The 20536-nt window shown below is 43.0% G+C and overlaps 1 protein-coding gene across 2 annotated transcripts in view; it reads right to left on the bottom strand.

Moving 5' to 3' along the window:
• Positions 1–20122, bottom strand: part of RNLS (renalase, FAD dependent amine oxidase) — a 100849-nt gene extending 80727 nt beyond the window's left edge. The window contains exons 1-4 of one of the 2 annotated variants that reach the window (XM_081189789.1): positions 19966–20122; positions 18819–18924; positions 15587–15729; positions 13370–13531 (exon numbers count right to left, since the gene is read on the bottom strand). In XM_081189789.1, coding sequence (XP_081045915.1) covers positions 13370–13531; positions 15587–15729; positions 18819–18924; positions 19966–20086 — 532 coding nt within the window. In that variant the 5' untranslated portion in view covers positions 20087–20122. The remainder of the gene's footprint in view (positions 1–13369; positions 13532–15586; positions 15730–18818; positions 18925–19965) is intronic. The other variant, XM_081189790.1, reaches the window with a different exon arrangement.
• Between the last annotated feature and the right edge of the window lie 414 nt (positions 20123–20536).

Raw genomic sequence — 20536 nt, 5'->3', positions numbered from 1 at the left:
ATACAGTCCATTTTCATCTCAGATTGCCTGAGTTTAGCATGAATTGGTGAATCTTATTCATTTGGAAGGAAGTTCTTCAAGGCATCAGATAAAGCTCTCTGATGGCGAAAAGGTCTTCTGAGGGCCCTATCTCCTGGCATTGCGTAACAAGATGTTCATCCTTTTTTCCATGTTGAAAAAATAATAATAATCCGGTAGAGTAAATACTGGCTGCATGCAAGATGGATGGAAAAATTCCACAACTTTATATTCAAATTAAAAATTCAACAGATGGGAGGCATATACATCCCCTAATATGGTTAGTATGGCTTCTGACAAGTACCGCAGTCGTCAGCATTGATCACTGTGTAACCAACCAATTTCCCCCCTCTCTAAAGACAGCTCACTTTCTTATATCGCGCCACTGCACTTCTACCCAATTTCAAATATTTATAAAGCATCCCTTCGTTAAAGAGTGACAAGTTCAGAGGACTCGGAGAGCGGCTACGTTGTCGCAATTCCCCTCCGTCTCAAGGCACCAGAAGAGAATTGCCCAGATTGTCTCCACATGTGCCCTGATTCGGCTCAAGATGAACTGACCCAAGCTGCAGCCACACACATTATATAACTGCAATAGCCAGTGCTTATTCTTAATAACTGCTAAGAACGGCACACAGATACACGCTGCAGGAACTCTGCCTGAATAATCCCCCTGCCTTTACTGTTCTACGATGCACGAGAAGCCAGGACAAACAACACTGAATTTCCACATCCGAAAGTATGCTCAGGGCACCAAGGAGGAACAGAGCAGGTTCACGGGCCATCACAGCAAGCTGTTTTGGTCATCTTGTATTGAATGTTTGTGGGTATGGAGAAGCAATCAGTTCAGGGCTCAGCCATACTTCCTGTTTAATGCAAACAGTAGGCGTCCTGTGCCTCCATTAATTCTCCCTCATCCATATGAGGTTTCCCACCAAATCACTGCCTTCCCACACGTACCCCCTCTGGATTTTTTCATACTAAGGATACTCTGAAAAATAGAGCATATGAGAAAGTAGGAGAGGGCACAAGCTTACTATTCACATTAAACAACACTATAGATGAGCTTTGGGTTCCTTGAACTGGGCCCAGATCCTCATGGTTAATCCTATTTCTCAAGCACCTAATGTTGCACTAATCCCAATCTACTGCACCATTACAACATCTGCAGTCTTTTTATGGCGTTTAGAGTGGTGTGCTGAATTTAGATCTTGGGCCACAGGGGAATGCTCAGATGCTCACTTCACAAAAAGCCCACGTTCCACATAGGCTGATAAAAAGATGACACATTAGATTGAAACCAGTCCACCAAAATGGTTGTGGGAATTGTCCCCAGGAGCTTGATTTCTAGGGGGAATTTTTATTTAGAAAAATGCTGCCAACAACGAAAGCCTGATAAGGAGCAGAATGTAACACAGTAAGAAGCGTCATATCAGTGAATTCCAGAATATCAATCACCATGAAGACTTCGAAGACATAAAAGCATACAAATACCACGAAGGAAATTCAGAAATTATTTTCGTAATTTATGGAACACGTGTGCCTTGTCCGAGAATAAAAAGACCAAAACCGAACAGTTTTGATTTGTTACAGTGTCAAAACTGCCAACATCTTTTTCAGATGCCTCTACATCACTCAGAAATTAGAAGGCAAAGTTGTGAATGCAGTAGCTACATGTTACACAAGAATTGTTGCTGTAACAGAGCTTTTGTCTCCCATCCAATAATTAGCTAACTAATTATGGAAAATATGATTGTGTACTTCCATCTAATAATATCCGAGCTGTGTTTCCCTGTCCTTATTGTTGGTTCTAAAATACATAATGCTTTAGACATGGTCTTGTGATGTACACTTACCCCCAAACCACATTCAGCTGTACGTTCTGCCATGGGTGCAGAGGTAGGGAGTGGGGAAAACTGCCCCATCTGGTTTTTTACCTTGGACCTTCAGTGCAGCGGTTACGGACCAGAAAAGAAGGCCATGCACAAAACTGAGCAGGTATTCTAAAGCCCACCCTTGACCCCTTGAAGTACACAGCCTCCAGAGTTCTGCATACCCACCTATCATTTTGGAAACCGTCCTGTCCCCCAGACACTTTTTGCTTGGGTAGACCTTCCCCTTGGGCAGCAAAAATTTTCAGCCTTCCTGGGTTGCTCCAGTCAGCCCAAGGGAAATGTGGAGGATGCTACAACCCCAGCCAAGTCCATTCTTTGCCTCGTTCACTCCATTACCTTCCCTGTTTGGTTAGTCAGGACCTTTAAGGGTGGGACACAAAGCTATGCGTTTTCCTTAAAGGTCATTTCCCAGTATTTCAACCATCTGTGGAGGGTTCTAAGGAACACAAGTTATCTATTAAATACAAGACTAAAGGCAACCTAAGAAGGCATATCTACTTGTGGATGACATCCAGGAACCTGGGCATAGACTCTCTAGGAACCTTGGCATAAAATCATGGTCTTTAACTCTTGGGTCACTAGGGAATTTGGGAAACTTGATTCTACTCAGTCTCCTCTTCTTGCGACAAGTAACAGCACTCCACTTCCTGGTTCCCCCTAACCACCCGCATTTCTCAGTTTCCCCTGTCCTTTCTGTTCTAATGGGAGCCAAACCTCCTCCATTCTATTAGTTTTCACTACTGAATTTTCAGCTTCCATTTCAGCCTACCAAATCTCTAGCATCCCACTCTGCTTCTGTTAAAGCAGGGGTCAGCAAACTTTTTCAGCAAGGGACCAGTCCACTGTCCCTCAGACCTTGTGGGGGTCCAGACTATATTTTGGAAAAACAACAACCCACAAGAATGAATTCCTATGTCCCACAAATAACCCAGAGATGCATTTTAAATAAAAGCACACATTCTACTCATGTAAAAACACCAGGCAGGCCCCACAAATAACCCAGAGATGCATTTTAAATAAAAGGACACATTCTACTTATGTAAAAACACGCTGATTCCCGGACCGTTTGCGGGCCGGATTGAGAAGGCGATTGGGCCGGATCCAGCCCCTGGGATTTAGGGTTGCTTTAACACATGGGTAGGCAAACTAAGTCTCTCTTTCCCAATCTATCCCTATCACAGAAGCAAAGCAGCAACTGTAAGCCATTAGTCCAGGCATGCTGGTGCTTACGCATACATTCTACTCCCAAGTAACCATTTTATGATCTCTAACCATTTTGGTGGTATTAACCACACAGCCCTTTCCCTCTCCGATACTGTTTTGGTATTCTGCAACTAAACCCACGCTGATTTAATCCAAATTGAGACTGAGTGGTATGGTGCTAATTCCCCATGGCAACTGACATGCAGAGCAACCTCCTCATGGAGACTCTGGGCCCAAGATCTAAAAATATCATGCCTCTGCTGTAATGTTGCACATGAGTTCATGTGTTTCATGTGATCAGGAACACATGTAGGCTTGGCAGCATGATGTAGTGCTTCCTTGGCAGAAGACTTAAGTTGGAACAAGCAACAAGAAAGAGGAGGACTGGGCCCCAACACCCACTCGAAGAAGCTTTACCATGCTGCAGCCTATCCTTGTTGGATTCGCTGCACACACAATTAATTAATTTATGTACCCACATTGTTGCAAGGACACAGTCAGCAATGAATAAAGACTCAGAACAGTGTGACAACCTCAGTTAAATTCCAGCATAGGCTGCACCAGACAAGCATACCTTTAGTAAACTGAAACTATTAAAGGTCTGCATAATGTTAAGATCTACCACATGCTTTAACCACCTTATTATGCTCTCTGCAGGAAGCAAGCTTGTGGGGCAACTCTTCTTCTTTGTCAATGTAACTGGTAAGTTTGCCAAAATGACAACAAAGGAAAAGCTATTTAAGTGGGCTACCTGTTTAAGTATTAGATGATTCATTAATTATTGTAGGAAAAGGTTTGTTTGTTTGTATCATGCAGATGTTTGATAATTTCTGCTCTTAATTTCAGTCATCCTAAATGTTTCTGGATACTATTATGATTCATAATTTCCCACGACTGTTCCTCCTGTGTTCCATTAAAGTAAGTTAAAATAGACACAGTACATTCATTAGTAACCTTAAATGTTGATTCACTAGATAGGTTTATCTATGTGAATCAATGTTCAGTGTTACTAATCAATTTCATCATATAGTTTAGCACATATAAACTATATAGTACATATATTATGACAGTAATCTTATGTGCTTAAATATGTGATGTTATCTGACAGCCTTTCAGTGTCCCTGTGGAAGAGCAATGGCTTGTATGTAAGAAAGACATCCATTCAATGGCAGTTTCTGAACTGTGAGGGCAGGTGAGCTTTTAAGAAGGACTGGCAATCTTTACACCTGCAGATGAGAGATGGGGAAATGGTTGAGAGAGATCTCAGAACTAGGAGATAAGGCTACCATACAAAATATGCAAATTAACTGTGGTGAGCTTCTGTGGAATGTCCTATGGGAATAAAGACTCACCCCCACCTGCCTGCTACATTTTGAATGCTACCATTTTATTTCCCTGTTGGATAATATTCTCTCTTCTGTTTAGTTTTAAGCTTTTAAATTAGGTTAGCTTATTTGTACTGCTTCTGTATGGATTTATTTACTTTTTGCATTTATTGACATTATTTCTATCTGTTCTTAATGAATTGTTACATTTATTATTGCTCATTTGGTATGTAATGAGCCGTTTTGAGCACCACTGTAGAAAAGTGGAATGCAAATGAACTGATGATGATAGATCTTAAAACAGACTCGGCTTTCATGTCGCAAGCCAACCGCCTTATTCCCCCCCCCTCAAAATGAGGGCTCAGTGTTTCCTTTTTTAAAAAGAAAGAAAACGCATGCAGAGCTGAAAGACCAAACTGGCTTCACATTAGAAGCTGGATTCTGACATTCCCAGGACAATTATGAAGTTGTGCAAATCTCTAGCTGCCTACTAGTCAGCAGAAAATAACTCTATAAAAAAAGCAACCTAAACAACAACAAAAAGCTTACTTCTTTTAAAGACATACTTCCTCATATCATGGCAGTATGGAAAATGGCGTGATGATTTCAGAAAGGCAAATGTTATACAGATACTGCTACAGAAACTTCACTGGGTTGATAAGGGCTTGGAATAAGCAAATCACCAGTGTTATAAAAGCATGGGAATGTTTATCTTTTGGCTCCATTAGCACCTTTTTATTAAACAATTTTGGCTGAGTGAAGGCCTCTCAAGCTAAGTGTGGGGTGCTGGAACATGACAACAATAAGAAATTATGCCTGCACAATATCAGACGTGCACAATTTGTGACCCCAAAAGCTGGATTCAGCCTACTAGAAGCTTAATAAATCTCCTGTTTTTACTGCCTGCCTGGGCCTGCAAAAACAGGAGTTAAGGACTTGGCAGGCTACAATACATTTGGGCTACATTTGGTTGTGCAGGCCAGCCTGACACCTTTTGAAATTCCCACGATGAAACAAGACATGTTATATAGGCTGTTACACACACACACAAAAAAAAAAACCCCCTCAAGTTAATTGCATGCAAAAACTGCAAAAAAAAATTAGCAGGGGCAATCAGAATAAGATCTATTATTTGATTAATTTTCTAACATTCCTCAGCTTTTTTTCTTTTCTTTTTTTAATCAAACGAAAGCCTATTGGCTCAACATGTTTTCTCTGTGCCTAAAGGATCATGTATCAATTCTGCCATTTGTATTGATGTAAACCTCCAGAATGTATTTTGTATAGCTAACTATTTAGCTCTATCCCCAGTATATTTTCTTTTATCGCTACAGCTAGTGGCTAATGAAAATAAAGTTTCTATCTATCTACCTACTAAACTCAAGTTAACTGCATGCTTGTTGAGGTATGAAGGAAGTGAGAAATAACTTTATCTTGCTGTATATGGAGATTAGCATTTTTGTGATTGAACTACATGTACAGTACATCCCATCATTTCTCTGAGGAGAAGCAGTGCCCCTCCATTTTCTTCCCCTCATACAACCTGTTTGTGGGCTAGACAGTATGTGGCCACCCAGTGAACTTGAAATATAAGGTTTTTTAACGTGGGTTTCCTCAGTCCTGGCCTGGCCTAGCCCTCTATTAAGGATACTACCCAGGTTCCCAAGTGAAGCACTTACTTATACAGGAACAAATTCCTAAGGAAGTAGGTGGTATTTTACAGATTGGGTACAGTTTGGCTCTCACCTAGTAAAAGGTTTTAAGGCATATTCCATACATTACTTTCTCTTTCTCTTGTAGTCTGGTCTACTGCATTTGCAAGCATAAATGTTAGAATCTATTATTATCATTATTTATATAGGGTTGCCATATTTCAAAAATAAAAACCAGGACACCCCAAAGATGGTTGAGCTTTTCCCCCCAGGAAACCCCCCAAAATGTTGAGCTTTTTAAAGGAAAACCCCAAAATGCAAAAAAAGTGATTTTTCGATTGACTTGCCTAAGATCCAGGACAAAGCGCCACAGCTAAAAACAAGAAGCGCTTACAGATAAAAACAAGAATTGCTAAAAACATAGAAAAAACAAATCGTTGAAACAATTAAACATCATATACATTAAAAAAATACAAATATTTACAATAAAAGCAGCACAGCACCAGTTATGCTTCCTCCCTATCAGGGCACTCAAAAGTCCTGATTTTCTTCCCCCAGCTACACCCCCACCCCCACCAGTTTGTGACAACATGGTTTTCACAGAAAGCAGATGGTATGCTAGATATCAGCTTTCCATGCTTCTGTTTTAATACAGCTTACAGCAGTCTTGCGCTTCTCTCAAGCTAACTCTTGATGAACAGGCAGGGATGAAAAGGAAGCTCACGTGCGTGACACCGTACCCAGCTGAAAGGGGACAGTCACAGACACCAAACTGCCGAATGAGAGTAAAGAAAGAAAGACAAAAGGAAAAGAAACATTCTTGTTTCTTTTTTTCCTTTGGAGTCCTATGTTTGGGGCACTTGCTAAGTTCCAGGGACTGTGTACAGTGGTACCTCGGGTTAAGTACTTAATTTGTTCCGGAGGTCCGTTCTTAACCTGAAACTATTCTTAACCTGAAGCACCACTTTAGCTAATGGGGCCTCCCACTGCTGCCATGCCGCCACCACAAGATTTCTGTTCTCATCCTGAAGCAAAGTTCTTAACCTGAAGCACTATTTCTGGGTTAGCGGAGTCTGTAACCTGAAGCGTATGTAACCTGAAGTACCACTGTACTAATGCAGGTGGTGGATGGCTGATGGAGGACCCTGGATGCAAGACAGGGAAATGTCAGTCTCCCAGGGTGAGATGTTAGAAGGAAAAAACAGGGGTGCCAGGTGAGAGCTGGGAGGGGCTATTTGTGGGTAATAGGGGCTGAAAACCCTTTGGGAGACGACTCCATATTTTACTTGTTCTGTTTGTATTTTTTTGTAGCTGTTATTGTATTGTGAAAAACTTGAATAAAAATATTGTTTAAAACAAAAAAATACAAACAGGAAAAAAACTGTCGAATGGAGGGAATGAATGCGTGCATGCATACAACCCCAAGTAGTCAATATAATCACTTCACACATCTGAAGTGTTGGTGGTATGGTACTGTCATCTTTCAGCTAACACTATTATCAGGGAACTCTGATAGCAGTGTTAGCTGAAAGAGGGTATACACGGATAGGAGACAGCCTTGCCCAGCCAGCATGGCCAATGCGAGTTGCAGTCCCAAACATCTCGATCAGAAAAAAGATGATCCACTCTGCAGCATCCTTATATAGCCGGCTGGGACAACTGCAATCTGCAGAGTGAAACAGAAGACACTTGCTTATTCCTCTTGATTAGCCAGCCTCAGCCTCTGCCCTTTTCCTCAGTGAAGACGACAGCTTGACTGCTCTACTTCACCCTCAACCATACATTAAAATGGAAAGGGAAAATAATTGACTGAAGATTCTACAAGTAACTGACTGTGCTATGGAACAATTGTGTTGTGTAACGGTATGGAACAAAGCCATGGGGAATTGCTCTAAAAGGCATCAGAGAACAAATGTGAATTATCATGCCCATTGGCATTTTCATTAATGCAAAGCGAGCGAGCAATGGAAACTTCACCAAGGAGAGTTCTAGATTTTTTTTTTGCTTTAGCATCCGAAATTCTCCAGTCCAAATAACATTGTTCAAATAAGGCATGAGGTGGGTCTCTCCTGTTTCCAAAACTTGGAATATTTTGACACGGATTTGGATGGAAGATGAGGAGAGGGGGGAAAAGAGGGAAGAAGCCTTGAAAATGGAAAGGTAGAGTTTTATGGAACGAAGACACAAAGACATTTATTCACTCACTCACTGACAGTATAACACAGACATCTGCCAGTATACAAAAAGGCTTTGAGTTGTCAAAGAAGGCCCACTGAAATGAATGGCTATAATTAACTTTGGTCTGTTAATTTCAATGAGTCTACTCTGAATAAAAGTATATTTAAACAACTCAGGACCTCAATAACTTAAGGACCACCTCCTTCCATGTGAACCTACCCAGACCCTGAGATCATCTTCTGAGGCCCTTATTCGTGCGCCTCCTCCTTGAGAGGTTCGGAGGGTGGCAACACGAGAACGGGCCTCTTCTGCAGTGGCTCTCTGTTGGGGAATGCTCTCCCCAGAGAAGTTCGCCTAATGCCTTCATTATACACCTTTAGGCACAAGGTAAAAATGATCCTCTTTAACTAGGCCTTTGGTTGACTGACATTCAATGCCCTTTTAAAATGTATTTTTCCCCAGGGGTGTTATTGGGTTGTTCTTGTTTTTATTTTGATTCTGTATTCTGTGTTTTTATATTGTGATTTTATCCTGTGAACTGTCCTGAGACCTGCGGGTATAGGGCGGTATAATACTACTACTACTACAATAACTACAGTGGTACCCCGCAAGACGAATGCCTCGCAAGACGGAAAACACGCAAGACGAAAGGGTTTTCTGTTTTGGAGGCGCTTCGCAAGAAGAATTTCCCTATGGGCTTGCTTCACAAGACAAAAGCCCATAGGGAAATCTCCGGGGACCTCTTTTAAATGCTGGTGGTGGGGAGCAAAGCCTTTCCCCCCCCCTCCGGCCTTCAGAAGAGGTCCAGGAAGGCCGGCGGGGGCCGAAAGGCTTTGCTCCACACCGCCAGCATTTTAAAAGCAGTCCAGGATAGCAGGGAAGAGCTTCCCGCTATCGCGGACGGCTTTTGAAGGCAGGCGGGGGGGGCAAAGACTTTCACCCCCCGCCCTTCAGAAGAGGTCCAGGACGGAGGGCAAAAGTCTTTGTCCCCCCTGCCTGCCTTCCCAGGGGCTTTTACATCGCCCCGGACAGCGGAGAAGTCCTCCGCTGTCCTGGGTTTTTTTTAAAATGCTGGGGGTGGGAAGAAAAGCCCTTGTCCCCCCCCCAGCCTTCAGAAGAGGTCGGGGGACAGACTGTCCCCGGACCTGGTCTGAAGGCGGTTTCCATAGGAACGCATTAATTGATTTTCAATGCATTCCTATGGGAAACCGTGCATCGCAAGACAAAAAACTCGCAAGAAGAAAAAACTTGCGGAACGAATTAATTTCGTCTTGCGAGGCACCACTGTACTACTAATAATAATTAATGACAAACCTTTATTGCTTTGCAGTTCACCTCTTACTGAATTTTAACAGAACATGCCAACCAAAACCCCCCAAAAGGTACCGAGGGCTAAAAAAAGTGTTATTTTAATGGGAAACTTTGGGGAAAGAGGAGCTAGGCAAGGATGCGAGCTTATATTTAGGGACTGCCCATGGAACCCAATGAATGCCCCAACCCTAAAATTAAGGAATGGACCCACCTTGTGATTACTTCTGTTGGGACACCCTTGCACTCCCAGTTCAGGAAAGCCTTTATGTTACTACAGGGGAATGTTGGGGTGGGGGTTTATTTATTGAAATTGAAAATAATTCCTACTCTCCTGAAATCCATCTGAAAATCTGTAAAAAGCCCTGTTAGTGCTTGTTTACACACAATTTTGCAGTTGTAAGCATGTTAAGTGGTGACCTGCATGTGGGAATGAGCTGCCAAGGATCTAACACCATATTTTAATCACCAGGCATCCCCTCAACCTCAATGCTGTGCTGGAGCTGTAAGTCATCAAGGGCGAGTCTGGACACCCTTCATCATGTGTAGTGGCTGACAGTGCAATCCTATACACAATGTTGCTAGCCTGGTCATCCCTGATCAGTTTGGCTTGGGCTGATGGGAGTTGCAGTCTAACAACATCTGGGGAGCCTCACACTGGCTACCCTTGCTTTACACACTTACCTGGGAGTAAATCCCATTGAACTCAGAGGCTGTTACTTCCAAGCATCCATGCTTAGGATTGCACTGTTAATGTGATGGATAATTAAAATCCCACTTCCCTACACATGTGTGGATGAGAAACTTCCTATTATTTATTACATTCCCCCCTTCAAATTTTAAATAAACCTTATGAAGTCAGCACAAATGTTTTAACTGCAGAAAACATTGATTTGGAGGCCGAAGTTGAGCTTGAAATAATAGCTGGCGTTTATTCACAGCTAAACCGAACCTACCTTCCGATTTTTAAAGGCATTTTGATCTAGCCATTTCAAAGGCCATTAAAATGCTGCCATCCACTGCCTCTTTAAAATACTGCAGCTTAGAAGAGGATTGCCTCATCCCCTGCAAGACTGGTTCCAGTGCAACATGCGAAACACTTCCAGGTTCATTAAATGGTAACCCTTCAAGTGCCAAACATTTCTCCCGCCCGATAAATCCAATGCAAGGAAGTGCTAGACTTGAAACATGTCAAAACATTGGTTCTTTTGAAGCTTAACTCTGGCAGTTAAGTGTCACAGTGGGGATTCAATTTGATAAACTTATGCTGCTCCTGGTTTTTAAGTTTTAGCTTGCAGGCTTTTTGCATTCTGAAACTGAATGTTTAGGAATTTGTGTTTCCGAAATCTCCCCCCTCCCATTCCGTGGAAAGTGGCAATAGCCATTGACTGACAGCAATTTTTTTTGTTTTTAAATCACCGACTCATTTTGAGAAAAAACATCTTAATAATTAAAATATTTGCACATGTAGGGTGAAATTACTAAAGGTAAATGTCAAGTAAAAATAATCTTAAACTTATAAATAAGGGAGTAGCTTTTGTCTTCCCATTAAAGGAGTCTATTCATTTGAATGTGTTCGAACTGATCGGGATAAATATTAGGCTGCAGGATTCTGTGTCCTGTGAAATAGTCTTCAATTGCAGAATCACATCCATAAGAGGAAAGGCATTAAAGCAACAATGAGAAACAAAAATAAAATTAACATAGATGAGTAATGTGGATATGCCAATGGCTCAGTTCTAAGTGACAGAAGCAACCACAGAAATCACTACACATCTCTCAGTATTTCCAGTTATCACACTGAAATATACTCAGAGTCGCAAAGTGATTTCATGCTCTTTATTCAGCTCATAGTGGTGAGGAGGAATGAATGCAAGTCCCCTCAAAGTATCTGCTTTACAGTGGTGCCCCGCAAGACGAATGCCTTGCAAGACGAAAAACTCGCTAGACGAAAGGGTTTTGTGGTTTTTGAGCTGCTTCGCAAGACGAATTTCCCTATGGGCTTGCTTCGCAAGACGAAAACGTCTTGCGTTTTTTGCAAGTTTGTTTCCTTTTTCTTAACACCGTTAATACAGTTGCGACTTGACTTCGAGGAGCAACTCATAGAACACGGTGTGGTAGCCTTTTTTGAGGTTTTTGGTGATTTTTGAAGCTTTTCCAAAACTTTTTCGACACTGTGCTTCGCAAGACGAAAAAACTCACGGAATGAATTAATTTCGTCTTGCGAGGCACCACTGTATATACATTATTTACACAATGGGCTGCACATGATTGGCTAATTCTGGAATTCTACTGTAAGCCAATCAGGTTGTGGATTCACTTCTATCTGGAGCATGATTGGGTGGTTCCTGCCAACCAATCATACTGCTGCCTTGTTCTAGGACCAATCAGACTGCTGCATTCTGAATCCTATTGTTCTAGGACCAATCAGACTGCTGCAGTTTGGATCCTATTCAACTCAGTACACTATCATTTCCTTTGTTATGAGACCTGGTAAACAGATAAGATAAACTAAATTATGCACTGCCCCCAAGATTAGGTCCAGACCCCATTCAGCACTTCAGAAAACAGCATGCCTCAATCGGAAGGGTTTTGAAGGCTGTTTAACTCAGTTTTAGGGTCCAAGGCAAAGTCTCTTTGGTGGTGGGGAGATTTCATCCTCCATCCTTCAATTTGCTGTTGGGAAATAAACAATAATCTATATTTTTTTCATTTTGAAAAGTGGATGGAATTTGCATGCCCAGCATCCCTCAAGAGAGGATTAAAACTGCTAAAGCATAAGCAAACAGGTCCAAGAATCTTTCTACTGGGCATGTTGAAATTCTGATTTTTGATTATTATTTTTTAAAGGAAAAACCTTACAATTTCCCCTGCAACTGTGGCTAGAACTAGGTGAGAATGCTTAGTAACTCCTATACCTTGCTTTCTATTGGCTGAGATGTTTTCTTTGTTTATTTTTCTATCACCTGAGATGTCCCTTTCCGTACCTGTAGTCTAAAGTAGCACAGTCCAGGCACCTTAATGCCAATTATGCCTTCAGTTGTCCTAGATATAATGGACAAAGTAATTATGGATTTATTTAGAGAATTTGCATGCCACACTTTAAAAACAAAAGCAATGAACCTCTCCGGATGGCTTGCAATAAAGACAACTGAAATACAAAACCATTCCAAGGTGGAATCTGCATCAAAACGAAACACTTCGGCAGAACAGACAAAACCTGACCCAAATGAGCTTACAGCACATGCCAGAATGCACAACAAATACAAAGATCTTTGCCCGGTGCAGAAACGGCATCAAAGACTGTGCCAGCGGAGCCTCCCTAGGGATATTATTCCATAGATTCCCTTTTCAATCGTGGCATCTCATCTCTCCAATCGCCACATGCCTAACATCAAATGGCTGGGGCAGAGGGGGGCATGGAGGCATGTCTCCGATAACGTCTGCAAAGTTCAGATATACGTTTCCATATATATTACACTACATAAAAACGCATATAAATTACATTAATAACTGACCATTGTGGTCTTCACAACGCCTGTATGAACTGACAGCCAGCCAGCATGGAAGCCCTGGCTGCAAATCCTGTCAGCCATGACACTCGCTGGAAGACCTTGAGCCACTCTCAGCCACACCTACCTTGCAGGGGTGTTTGTTTTTTTTAGGATATAATGGGGGGTTGGGGAGACAACCACGTATACTTCTTTAAGCTCCTTGTGAGAAGCAAACGATGTAAATATAGCAAGCTAGCAAACAAGTATGTAAAACAAAACTAAACGAGGAACCTTACTGTTCACAATGTCTCCCTGAAGCTGAAGAATCTGTGGGACAGGCATTGTGAGAATAACTATGTCAAACTGGTCCGAGGAGCCTGTACTGACGCAGACCTCCCACTTCTCATCTCTGAGGCAAATTTGTGTGACGTGGTGGTTATAGAAGACATCAGCACCTGCTTCGAAAGAAAGAGAGAACCTAAGAGATATCTGAACCAATTAACAAACAAACATCATCCATGCTTTGGTTACATCAAGGCTGATGCTACACGCTTTACTTACAGATGCCTTTGAAGGCTGTCCAGCAACTTCATCCTCTTTAAGAACACAGCTGTGCAGGTTTTGATTGGACACAGTTTGGCAGAACATGAGACTCCACTTCTTTCCCATCTTCATTGGCGCCTGGTCTGTCTCAAGTCCCACATAAACCTGCTTGTGCAGTAGATCAGAGCAGCCTTTTCCAAATTTGTGCCCTCCAGATGCTTTGGACAACAACTTCCATCAGTCCCAGTCCCTGCTGCAGCTGACAGGAGTTGTAGTCTAAAACTACAGCACCAGGTTGGCAAGGGAGGCCCTCCTCTGGGTTTTTCGGCTATCTTAGATGAGGTGGGCTGTGACAGGGGAGAGCGGAAGGTTCTCACTTTGGGAATTCTCTCATCGCCTTCCTATCTACTGAGACGCAAGTCCCGTTCAACAGGACTTTCTCCTGAATATAGGACAGTGCCTGAAATATTTGACACACTTCCCTATGATTAAGAACTGTTGAACCCAACAAGGCTTACCTCTGAGTAGACACATATGTTGCAAATGCCTTTTCGGTGACAAAGACCTTTACATTTTCTAAGGTCTTTAAGTTTCACTTGGTATTTTACGTAGCTGTTCATTGTTCTCTTTCATTTATAACTCTTGTTTTTAAATTGTATTGATTAGTTTGTATCTTTCTTTTTGTCACATTGAAGCAACTCCACTGCAACTAATGGACCTTATTTTCACATGGTTTTCCTCTAGCAGCTGAGAATAAGCCAGCTAAATATGCCATAGGTTCTTGGCTTTAATCTCACCTTAAATCACAATGGACCTGCTCTTCTCTGCTCCGTGAAGAGACAGAAAGAAAAAAACAATCTGCAAATATTCTTCTCTCTCCCAGCACCTTCCTGGCTGGACCTCACTTGCTAGCTTGTCCTTCTCTCTGCCCTGCCACACCAGCTAATACAAGTGATATATTAACTTTCTGGTTTTCTCCTCTGACATGAACTACTGTACACAGAGGGTGGACTATGAGAGTCAAAGTGTAAGTCTGGGACCCTGAAACAAGCAATGGTAGAGTAGGGTAGGTATGTAAGAGAATAGAAAGAATTTGGGGCTCTGTTTCTTCCAACTGGATGGAACCCAACTTGAAGAGGTTCAACAGCTTTTTCTTTGGTTTTCATTAGTTAATCTCAGGCCTGTGGTAAGGAAAGCAGCTATCCTCCAAGAAACAAATCTGTCTTCATAACTGACACCTGTTTGGTTAAGAGAGCCAGCCAGCTCTTGCTCACCTGCTTGGAGTGGCAGTCAGGAAGGCAAAGTAGCACATCCCTGATGGCTTTTAGAATGGGCTGCAAGACCTTCCTTATATGCAAACGGCAATGGGGAGGTGAGGTCACTTTGGCTGGATATTTAACTGCTGCAGCAGATGTTTTACTTGTCTGCAATCTGCTTTTATTAACAGTGGATGCTGCAGTTTTAATTATGAGTGAAGAACCTACCAGCTTCTCCGGAGCCGTTTTATCATCATAACCAGGTTGGAAGCCCAAATGAAAAAGGCCAGAAACTGCTTTTCCACCATGCACACAATACTTTGCTGAATTGAGCATAGGATGCAGAGAGAGATAAATCTTTTAACTAAGTTAAGTACAATAACGCATAGACAGGCCAAATCCAGTAGCTCTATTTCTGTTCCACTATTCATGAGTATATGTGTGGGTGTGGAGAAAGAGAAGCATGAATTTATAGTAACAAATAAAAATAGACTATAGGGTTTATCCATAGTAAGATGTCACCTGCCAAATGTGATTTTATAAACACATCAAGAATGCAATTCTATACACAATGGCCTGAAAGCAAATTGCATTGTTCTCAATGGAGCTTGCTTCCTATTAAACATGTGTAGGATTGCACCGAAAGATTCACTTTTAAATGTGGGGCATGCTTCCACAATAATATATTTAGGATCATTGTTTCAAGGTCTGTACCTGACTCCTTTAAATAGTGCTTCACAATTGATGAAATTCCCTCTGGTGTTACAAAATTCTCCGCCCCTTCCTTCATCTGCATTCCTTCTACGGGGGCAGTCAATGGCCGCAGCACTCCGTGAGTCAGCAGATCTTCATAGAAGCTGAAAACAAGAAAAACAAAAGCATAAACACATCGATGTCAAATTGTCTATAGCTACTGTATTAACTATGTCCCCAAAAGGATGCTTCTGTTTGAAATACCCAACTTAAAGTTGAGTGATCAAATCCACAACCATTAAAATCAAAAGTAAAAATATCCACATGTGCAGCAATGGCCTTTGCATTCACCACAAAGCTATTGCTACTTAAGATGAATTACCAAGAACCGATTTCACAGCCCTAATTTTAAGATCTGATTGACCGGTTTATGTGTGCTTGTGTGTATGTGTATGAAGTTAACCTGCTGCCCTTAAGATGTATGTAAGACAGTTGTCAGCCTATGGGAAGCCATAGGTTCCCATAGGTTGGGAATAACAGCACTCTCCCTATTTGCGATCCAAGCAACTGGCATTCAGAGGCATATTTCTTCAACAGTGGAGGTAAAACCCCAACTACCAAACCCCAGTCAGCACTGCCAGTGATCAAGGATGCTAGGACTTCAAGAACATCTGGTACTAGGCCACTTTGGCCACTCCCAATGCTTGACAATACATCAGGCCTGAGGAACTTTTGGCCCTCTGGATATGCACAGAATGCAGGCATGGATACAGGAATCAGCTGCCCGAAAAAGGCCTAAAAGTTCACGAATTCTGCCTGCTGAAACCTCAGAAGGCAAAGGTCTGTTAGGGCCAGTATCCTCCTGCAACTAGTAAAACCAGGACAAATGATGCAAAATATCTGAAACTGCAGTAGAAATGATTAAAGTAAGAAGGAAAAAATAAGCAAACTGCAAAATATGTTTATTTTAGTCAGGTCTTTATTCTCTTCTGTGATGAATTAATTGCTACACACCCAGTTTAAAGGGAATGCAATGTGGTCTTAATTTGGATAACTACATTATTGGGTACTCCTATTGTTATTGTTCTATTATAAAATCTTGAGCACAGCCTTGGGAGGGCAATTGTACCCTGGGAGAGATTTTTATAACCCACTGAGTGAGTGAGTGAGTGAGTGAGTAAGTAAGTAAGTAAGTAAGTAAATAATAAATAAAAATAAAAATTGTCCTGATTACACAAGTCACAGATTCTGGCTTTCCTTGATGAAAGGATCTGGATTAAATTTATTTCATTCTAGCACAGACTCTTTTCAGCCCAGTTCAAATAACATATTCCTACGTTCCATGGGAAGGAAACAGCAGGTGTAAGGGGGCTGCACAGCTCAACCAATGCATCAGTGGTGGGCCGTATGTGCTATCCAGATGTTGTTGAACCTCAGTTCACATCAGGCAGTATGGCCAATGGTCAGGAATGATGGGAGTTGGGAGTCCAGGCCACATTTCCCCACCCTTGCCTTATGTTCTGGTTGGGAAAAGCAAGCCCTCCTGCCCCGCCTCTCAAGATAAAGCAGCAATCTTCAGCTGGAAGCAGGTATCAATGTGCCCAACTCCTCTCTCGTCCTAGTGAAAGATGACTATACAGTTGCTCATCATCACACCTATCAAGCTTACCAAGAATGGAAGCTACTCAAATTCTTGTTGAAGCTACCCACGTTCTTACCACACTGTCGTGTCCGAAGGAAAACACAAGGATAAACAACGTGACATGGGAGAACATGAAAAGGAAATGATGCATGCCTCAGGCCATAAAGACTTTGCTATGTTTCCACAAAACAGTCCTGCCAACAGAGATTCAGCAGGTGCCTTCTCTTTCAACTTCAAAAAACATGCTGAAAACCTCCGTATTCTGTCAGGTTTATGCAGGCAACTAAGAAGGCATATTTCTGTAACAGTTAGCTGATCTATGATTTTGAATGTTTGTCTTTTTTTTAATGGTATGGTTTTGTGAACTTGAAGAGTTCACTAGCATGAGATGTAGTAGTGGCTAGTCCTGTTTACATGTCTGGCAGCAGCTACTACCCACTACGTACAGAGAAACAGAACAAATTGGGCCCAAACCTGTCAATTACATCAGAGAGCCATGTTCAAAGCTACAAATGGCACTTTCTTTTTAAAAAGCAAGTGATTTAGATCAGGGTTGTGCCGTATGTGAAGGTAAATACCTGTCTAGGGCCTCCCTTGCCATGTGCCGGGTTGCTTTGAGCCACCATTTTAAGTTTCCCACAATACCTTGAAGCACTTGATATAGCATTGTTCGAGGCCAGTAAAATGGTCGCCAACAGGCACCGATTGGCAGAGCAGCATCACGAGGTAAGCCAACCAGATGCATGGAGGACAATTTGCCGAGGACTGCTTCAATCCTGTAGTCAGTCGTAAGGAGAACAGTCCTCTTCCAACAAATACTACTTGTGAGCTTCCATAGGCACTGGATCAATGCAGACATGCCAACTGATCAGGCAAAAATAGGCTGCCAAACTCTTAAACCTTTCACAGAACTTTGATGTCAAGAAATTAACAGGTGAAGCTTTTCACAGAATGGAGATAGGTAGGGCTGCTAGCTAAAACTGTTTGCTACTCACACTAAAGGCATAGGTGCATTAGCTGGTTGAGAACTTGGCAACCTTACACTACCTGCTCTCTGAAACAGAAGACTAAACTTGATGGGGGGGGGGGGAATCTCAACTTTCACAGTATCCTTATGTTAACAAAGATTTGCAACTGCTCTTTCATATACTAAGAATGTGCAAAAGACCTACATGAGCCACTTAGGATGCTTCAACACAGTCATTCAGACACCAATGCTTCACAAATGATGAAACACAACTGTAGCTTACAAGTGTGTACAAAATTAAAGCAACCTCTTATTTTTTTAAAAAACAAAACAAATAGTGAAACAGGAAAAAGCTGAGCATGAACAGAGAAAATGCCAACTGAGATTCCATCTCAAGAGTTTCAGTAAGATCTAATTAGCAAAATTAAGGTACTTTCATTAGCAGTGTCACTTTCCTTCTTAAAAGTCACTTTACCAAATTCCCTTTAATCTCCCATTCATTGGTGCTCAGCGGTAGATTGCAATGTAATCAATAACCACGGGTTGCTGTAACAGTATTGGCAGGTCTCACCCTTGACATATGAACCCCCCCACCCCACCCCAAAGAGAAACCCAGCCCGTTGTCATTCATTTCCCCCGCTCACCCTTGATGCTTTTTGGCATATTCGGGCATCCGAGTGACGTACTGGGCTCCTAGATCTGCCGTGCATTTCGGATCCTGAGTGCTGCGGCTTGTAGCCATTCTTCCCCCTTAAAAATCACGTGCGTGGAGACAAGAAGTTTTTTAAAGCACAGCCGCGCGTATCCAATCAGCTTCCTCCGTGGGGCAAAATAAGCCAGTGGCGCCTAGTAACTGGGAAGCGGCAGGGGTATGGTCAAGTCATTCCGAGCAGGGGGCGATGGTTTGTTGCCTAGCGCTTAATTAAGAGCTCAATCCCAGATAAGTGCATCTATAGGATTGCTGCCTAAAGCTGTCTGCTTAGGAATCCGGTTCCAAGTTATAAAGACCCAACAACCCCAGATTCGTCGGGAATGGGATTTTTCATCGTGTATATCGGGGGAAAACAGACTTCAGGGTTCTTGTGTTTTCCCTCTACCCCAAATCCACTAGATGCAGCTAGGTGCAAAGGACACGCATTCATTGATTGATTGATTGATTGATTGACTGACAGACTCTACAAACCTATACATATACCTAAGCGATGTAGAGTGTTGAAGCACAACAGCTCTTCCACACAAAAATCGAGTCCGGTTAACTCGAGTTTTCTGCGGTCTAATTTGGAAAGCGCTTGCGTCATTTTATTAAAACAACGGTGAGTCAGAAATTCTTGACGCTCCCCTGGCAAATCAGCCGCAGATCTATTAGTAGATCCCGATCTACCTTTATCCAAGCTTGAGCATAATGCACGCTGCCTGTGAAATAAGCCCTGCATGGGAGGACGTATTCTGAAGGCGGGCGCTATGCTTAATGCATTTACCGCCGGGACTCGCTCAACTTTTTTTTTATTTTTAGTTTAGGACGGTGCGGCAGGACGGCCACAGACCCTGTGCAAAATTACCTGCAAGTCCCAAGGAACACGGCGGGACTTGCCTCTGAGTAAACGTGCAAAGGATTAGGGCGGACACTTTGCAACGTGCTCATGTGGAGAAGCGGAACTTGGGCGCGTTTATTCCGGGCACCTCTCCTGCCAGCCTCCCCAGATCCCGCAGCCTGCCCGCCCGGTTTATTTTTATTTTTTTAATTCTTTTACCCGACAGGATCTACTACGGCCGAAGACGAGAGAGACCCACCTGCGCCGCGCGCCTTGTCCCACAGCACGATGCGCAGGAGGCGCTGAGGCAGCTCCCTGCGCAAAAGCGCAGCGCACAGGCTGCCCGTCAGCCCCGCGCCCACAATCAGAACCCGCGCCATGGCAGGACCGGCCGGCGGATGGGGGTGGGATCCTCTCCCTCTTCCTGGGTTGCTTGTGCAACTGGGAGGCGGAGCCGACTCGCTGCGGGCCGCCGGCAGAGGGAGATCGCGCCGCTTCCTCGAGAAGGCAGCCGCCGCTTGGTAGCTTGTTCCCCGGTCCTGGTGCCACTGCGAGTGCGGAGGTTCCTCAGAGCCGGCCTTGTCGGTGGAGGAGGCAGGAAAAGGACCCGAATTTCTCCAAGTTGGGAAGCGTGCATAGGAACCCTGTTTTGTGCAAAAACACACCCCGCTCCCTGTTCAGTTGGATTGCGCACCAGAACCAAATTACATACTTAATTACCGGCGCAGGGCCTGCCCAAGACATTTTGGCACCTGGGGTAAACCACAAAAGAGTGACCCACTCCCCACAGGGGCAGAAGGCGGGGAGGGAAGATATAAATCAGGAACAAG

Source organism: Podarcis bocagei (assembly GCF_964188305.1).
Source record: "Podarcis bocagei genome assembly, chromosome: 4".
NCBI classification, from domain to species: domain Eukaryota; kingdom Metazoa; phylum Chordata; class Lepidosauria; order Squamata; family Lacertidae; genus Podarcis; species Podarcis bocagei.
This window is presented reverse-complemented; position numbering and strand designations above follow the sequence as displayed.